This window comes from Octodon degus, unplaced genomic scaffold (genome assembly GCF_000260255.1).
Source record: "Octodon degus isolate 3935 unplaced genomic scaffold, OctDeg1.0 scaffold00100, whole genome shotgun sequence".
In the NCBI taxonomy this organism is placed as follows: Eukaryota; Metazoa; Chordata; class Mammalia; order Rodentia; family Octodontidae; genus Octodon; species Octodon degus.
In genome coordinates this window covers 9,507,475-9,513,978 of record NW_004524676.1, presented here as the reverse complement: position 1 = coordinate 9,513,978, position 6,504 = coordinate 9,507,475, and the positions used below count along the sequence as shown (strand labels likewise).

Below are 6,504 nucleotides of genomic sequence, written 5' to 3'. Positions count from 1 at the left end.
TTATCACAAAGAGATAGATCAACTAGGCAAAAAATCAGCAAATAATTAACAGAACTAAATCAAACTTGTGAAGACATTGACTTGGTAGACCTTTACAGAGTGTTTCACCCAGCAACACCAGAATACACATTCTTCTCAGCTGCACACAAGACATTCTCCAAAATAGACCACATACTAACACATAGAGCATGCTTAAGTAAATGCAAAGAAACTGAAATTGTCCCATGCATACTCTCTGACATAGTGCAATGAATCTGAAAACTACTGACAAAAGAAACACAAAAACTCGATAAACACATGGAAACTCCTGATCAATGGGTCACAGATGAAATTGGACAATATTTACAATCAAATGAAAATGCAGATACAACTTACCAGAACCTGTGGGATGTAATGAAAGGCATCAAAAAAGGGAAATTCATAACAGTGAATTCTCATATCAGGAAAACAGGACAAGCCCAAATAAACAATCTTATGCTGTACCTCAAGTTCCTAGAAAAATAAGAGAAAGACATGCCCAAACAAGGCAAAAATTATAAAGATCAGGGAAGATATTAATGCAATGGGGATGAGAAAAACAATACAAAGAATTAATGAATTGAAAAGTTGGTTCTTTGAAAGAATAAATATAATCGATAAACCCCTAGCCAAACTTATCAAAAAAAAAAGGAAAGAAAAAATTCAAATTTATACAATAAGGAATGAAAAAGATGAAACCACTACAGATTCAAAAGATATTCAGAAGATCATCAATACCTACTTCCAAACTCTTTACTCTCACAGGAAGAAAAACAGAGAAGAAATGGACAGATTCCTAGACATATACGAATTAGCAAAGCTGAATCAAGAGGATATAAAAATTCTGAATAACCTAGTATCAGTCAATGAAGTTGAAAATGTAGTTAAAAAAAAAAAACCTACCAACAAAGAAAAGCCAAGCCCTGATAAATTCACCGCTGAAATCTCCAAGAAATTTAGAGACGATTTAACACCATTTCTTCTGAAATTCTTCAACATGATTGAAAGGGAAGCAATTCTCCCAAACTCATTCCTGGAAGCAGCCTTGCACCGCCCCACCTACTGTGGATTTAGCCCAGACTGAAGTCTAGAAGTCAGCTGCGGATGAACGTAGGGATTTTGTCTGCAGCTCAGTTCTGAGATTCATTCAGCAACGGGTGCATCTGATATGTGACCTACAGAGACTCCAATTTAAGTACCCAGAACCAGTTCTGCCCCATTTCATATATTTTTGTGGCTAGTGCTGAATAAATTAAGCTCTATGTAATCTGAAGTTGACAGTCTAGTAAAAACAGCAAAGACACAAGAAAATAAATACGAAAATGACAGGATATTATATCTCTGAACACAATGAGGAGCATGTCTTTGCAATTTAGGCAGGGGGGCAGGTTAGGGATACTTGTCTGACAAAAAGTTTGCCCTCTGGTGGTTAGAAATGACACTTTTCTGTTTGACAGATGCAGGGGCCAGGGATTCGATCCCCGGCGGGCACGGGCCCCGGGAGCACTGAGCCAGGGGACTGAGACTGGGCATGGTGGCTCACGCCTGTAATCTCAGCACTTGGGGGGGCTTCAAACAGGAGGATCATTACGAGTCCGATCTATGCAATGAGACCCTGTAGACCCTGTCCTAAATACAATTAAAAAGAAAGAAAGAAAGAAAGAAAGAAAGAAAGAAAGAAAGAAAGAAAGGTCACTTTTAAACTTTCATTTTCCAGTTAACTAAACTTTTCTTTTACTATGTATGAGTCTTCATAGTCCTTCTTCCATGAAGTAACTTATCTGTCCTGTTTTGTGCGTGCGTTTTGGTGCTGCACTACCAGGGTAACCTCCAGGGTACACACCTTTTTACATCCTTTCCCACTTTTCTATATCCTCGCTGATCTCTAGGAGCACTGGCACCAGCTCGCTCTGAAAGTCAGTCATGCTTGGTACCCTTGAGACCAGGGTGGTAGGACGGGTCAAGGCACAGAGTCAAGCCGTGGGCCATCTGGAGTCAGCAGAGGTGGGTTTCTTGTTTTCTTTTTTCCCTTTTCCACGGTGGGATCCAAATCCAGGGCATCAGGCATGCTAGGCGAACGTTCAGACACTGAACCACAGCGCCGTTTCTAAACCGTCTGGCGTAAGCCTTCCAGGCATTCTCTTGGCTGCGGTCACAGACCATGTCCGAGCGTGCGGGCGTCAGTGCGTGCTTGCGTGCTTGCGTGCGTGCGTGCGTACGTAGGGGTCAAGGGGCGCCTGCTTGGGGTTGGGTTGTGGTCAGAGTCAGCCGAACCCCATCTATACCGCCATATGGGAGCTCAGGGAGCAGGGACCCGAGGTGGGGCGGGTCTCCTGCCCCGGAGGCTGCTGCTGCTGCTGCTGCTACCAGCACTGCTGACCCTGAGTCCTGAGGCAGCCCAAACCCCGGAGCCCCTGGGGTCCAGCCCCTGGAAGGCTCCAGGAGAGAAAGAGGGTACCTCGAGGGTACAGAAGGCAGCCAGTGGACCCGAGGACTGGGCAAGCGGGGCCCAAGGTCCGTTTGAGGGGAGGGGGACAAAGAGAGAGGAGGGCTCTGGCCAGGCCCGGTGCCAAACTAACCCGAGTGTGTTCTGTGTGTGTTCTCCTTGAGCAAGACAACCCAGAGACAGCCTGTGACAAGATGGGTCAGGGTTACTATCCCAGGGGAAGCTGTCTCGGGTGAGAAACATACTAAGTAGATGTGGGCTTTGGACCTGGACAGATAGCCAGGGTGCTTCCAGTGGGTAGATGGAGGGAGCCAGCACAAGTATTATCACCATGAACTGGAGGGCCTAAAGGTGTGAACACAACCCCGGGGACCAGGACCTTCCCTCCCCAACGGGCTGATCTTCCGCTTCCCAGAGGGTAGAGTCTCAGAGCCAAAGGTGTCTTCCCAAGCTCCCCAATATCTGCTCGTATCAGCAGAGCATCATGAATCCCATGGCAGGAGCAGTTTATCCCAGGTCCACCACACCCAGACATTCTCTCCCTGGATGCCTGGGTGATGCAGAAGGTGTGACTCTGAGCAAGTGTGGAGCACAAGTGACCTGAGTGATCTGCAGTGCTTTGATCTGCGCAGAGTAGGCACTGAACGTTTAGTGACTGGGAGGTGGTCGTGGACCCTGCTGCCCTATCCACACGGCTGTCTGGCAGGCTCAATAAAGGATGTGCTTGAAGTGATCAAGCTTTCACCCTTGTCCTGTCCTCCCCAGACCTCAGGTCCTCATTCCAACAAAGCCAGCTTGGCCATCCAGTCCCTCCAATGCCCTTTCAAAGCAGAGCCTGGGGCAACCCTTCCATCTATGCCAGGTCCCTTATCCTTTGTCCTGGTCTTTCTACCTGTGACGTGGAAGAGGGTCCCCTTTGTGGTGGCATGTTGGGGCCCCCTGTGTCCCTAACAGGGTGGGGATGTCTCCACAGTGTGCGGAAAGACAAAAGCAGTAGGGAAAGTGTACGGCGGCCAGGACACAGAGGCTGGCCAGTGGCCATGGCAGGCAAGCCTGCTGTACCGCGGCTCACACCTCTGTGGAGCTGTCCTCATCGACTCCCACTGGCTGGTATCCACCGCCCACTGTTTTCGCAAGTGAGTTCTCCTTCCTGGGGGCCCCCAGAGAGGCTGGCAAGAAGCAAAGGGTGGGAGGAGACCATGTCTTTGTCCTCTGGGGCTTGGTCTGGGACAGTGCCTGCCACAAAAATTACATTGTCCCTTCCCTGACCCACAGCCCCCTGGGTCTGGCCTGGCCTCCCCACTTCCATCCAGTACCTCCCAGCACATTTGCTCACATCTCCATCATTCTTCTTCTTCAACTCCAGCAGTGAGTCTCCAGCCCCTTTATATGGCCCCAACTGATATATACTGTCCTAAAGACATTGCTACCAGCCAACCTGGCCTTACACTGCCCCCCACACTCCTGTGAGTCCATGTGTGACCAGCAGCCCAACAACTCCTTTGACCACTTCTATAAAAACCATGTGCCTGGGAGAAGCTTTGATTTGTACCCTCCAGTACGTCAAGCTTCATGAACTCCCTGACCTTGGAGACTGATGTGGCCAATAGAAGTCTGACTCCTCTGACCCAGTTCCTGTTTTCACATTTGAAACTTCATGGTCTAGGTCTGGAATTTGCAGCTTGGACACTTACCAGCCCCAGAACCCAGCTGAGTCCTGTAGGCATCTCTTTTTTTGTGCCACACTCCCGAGACTCTCTGTGGCACAGGGGTCAGCAAAACTCCACGCCAAAGTGTCTCCATCCCTCCAGGAGAGCACAGCACAAGCTCTCATCAGCATGATGCCCAACAGGAAGCCTATATGGGCAAGGAAGGCAGACCTGAGGGAGGGATCCAGAGGGAGGCTGCAATCTAGGGTGAAAGCTGAGGTATACCAGCCTTCCAGAAGGGAAAAACTGGGTCTGTAGAGTGAGTGAGGGCACTCCAGGTGGCTGTGCTGTAAGAACAAAACCACAGCCATGAGACGTTTCTGCAGTACTACTCAAGAGCAGGAAAGCTTCAGTTTTATGCACTTACTTATGTATTTAAATCATTTGAGAGAGTGTGACCAAGAGGCTTAGGAACCCTCAAGGAGAAGGAGGAAGGGTAGATAGGCCTGGAGGTGGGTCATGGAAGCCTTCAGAAGAGACAGACTGGTATATCAGTACCTTTTTTGTTGCTGTGACAAAATGCCTGAGAAAATCAACTCAAAAAGAAAGCTTATTTGGGTCGTGGCTTCAGAAGTTTCAGGCTATGGTTACCTGGCACTGTTGTTTTGGGCTTGTGCTAGCACACTCCGCCATGGTATAATCACAAGGCAGAGGAGGCCTGTTCACCTATGACAACCAGGAGACAGAGGGGCAAGAATGGGCCAGAGTCGCCGTAGCCCTTTCAAAGACATCCCAGTACTCTCACTTCGTTCTAGTGGCTCCACCTCCTAAAGGCTTCACCACTGGTCACCAAGCCTTTAGCACTTGGACTGTGGGGGACATTTAAGATAGAATTGAGCTAGAACTTTACAGGTAAAATGGAAGGGCTTGATTTGAGAATCCCCATCAAGGACCCCTCCAGCACTAGGATTGTCCGCTGCAGTTCTAAGGTGTGATGGGAAGCTCTCTGTCCTGAGATTGTGAGAAGAATATCCATCACCCTGGAGAAACAGGCTCCTAGATTAGAAATGGAGAGACAAAAAAGGTGCCCCAAATTGCAGCAGGGTGGGAGGGTTCTGTGGGGTGTGGACAGTGAGATGAAAACGCTAGGGCCACACTAAAGAAGAAGGTGATAATGGGTCCTTCTTCTTCCAGCAAATCCAAGGCCCTGGAGGACTATCAGGTTCTACTAGGGAACACCCAGCTATACCAGCAAACCCAGCACACACAGAAGATATCTGTGAGCCGAATCATAACCCACCCAGACTTCGAGAAGTTTCATCCCTTTGGGAGTGACATTGCCATGTTGCAGCTGTACCTGCCTGTGAAGTTCTCATCCTATGTCATCCCTGCCTGCCTCCCACACCCAGACATGCAGCTGCTCAGTCCTACATCCTGCTGGATAACTGGCTGGGGCATGCTCACCGAGGACAGTGAGGTTGGCATGGGACAAGCAAGAAGGGGAGGGAGGGACTGAACAAGAGAAGTAAGAAGGGGGGGGGAGAGACCTAGAAAAATAGAGGGGCTTCAGTCAGGCTGGAGGATGGGCTGCTTTCTGAAGCTGCTCCACACTGGCTTCCTGAGTTTTATCTCCATCTCATAGCTTTGGCCTGTAAGAGGGGGACTGAACAGGGCCAGAGCCCCATTTATTCTAAAATGAATGTCCCCACCTGCATCCCCTCTGCAGCTATAGGGAAAAAGGAGCCCTTCTCCACTGCTGATGGGAATGTAGACTGGTACAACCACTAGGGAAATCAGTATGATTTCTCAAAAAACTAGGATTAAAGGTCCCATTCAACTTAGCTATTCCCCTCCTGGGTATTTTTCCAGAAAAACTGAAAACATCATACCACAGCGATATCTATGCACCCATGTTTATAGCAGCACAATTTTCATAGGTAAATCTTGGAAACAACCCAAATGCCCCTCAACTGAGGAACAGATAAAAAAGATATGGTATTTTTACTCAATGGATTATTACTCAGCTATGGAAAGATAAACTCAAGGCTTTTATCGGCAAATAGGTGCAGCTAGAGACCATACTCATAAGTAAAATAAACCAGACCTACACGTGAAGCATATTATCGTGCTAGTATAAGAACCTAAAAACAGCTGTAGGGGACTCTTGTCAACAATTTTTGACACTGCCAGTCAAGCGGAAGACCTAATACTATTATGGACTACCGGACTCTTTTAGAATATTTTGCTGAGTTAAAACACCTATAATATGCAAATGACAGAACTAAACAGAAGAGGGGATACAGATGAATGTCCATTTTGTATCTGTGTATTCAAAATGGTTAGGATAGATATATAGTTACATTCTCTTAATGAATAGAGAGATTTGTTCTA

At 47.7% G+C, this 6,504-nt stretch overlaps 1 protein-coding gene across 1 annotated transcript in view; it reads left to right on the top strand.

The window, feature by feature from the left end:
• Positions 1 to 2,309: 2,309 nt before the first annotated feature.
• Positions 2,310 to 6,504, top strand: part of LOC101575213 (putative serine protease 47) — a 27,617-nt gene continuing 23,422 nt past the window's right edge. The window contains exons 1-3 of the mRNA XM_023723558.1: positions 2,310 to 2,532; positions 3,438 to 3,600; positions 5,308 to 5,590. Of these exons, the coding sequence (XP_023579326.1) occupies positions 2,310 to 2,532; positions 3,438 to 3,600; positions 5,308 to 5,590 (669 nt within the window). The remainder of the gene's footprint in view (positions 2,533 to 3,437; positions 3,601 to 5,307; positions 5,591 to 6,504) is intronic.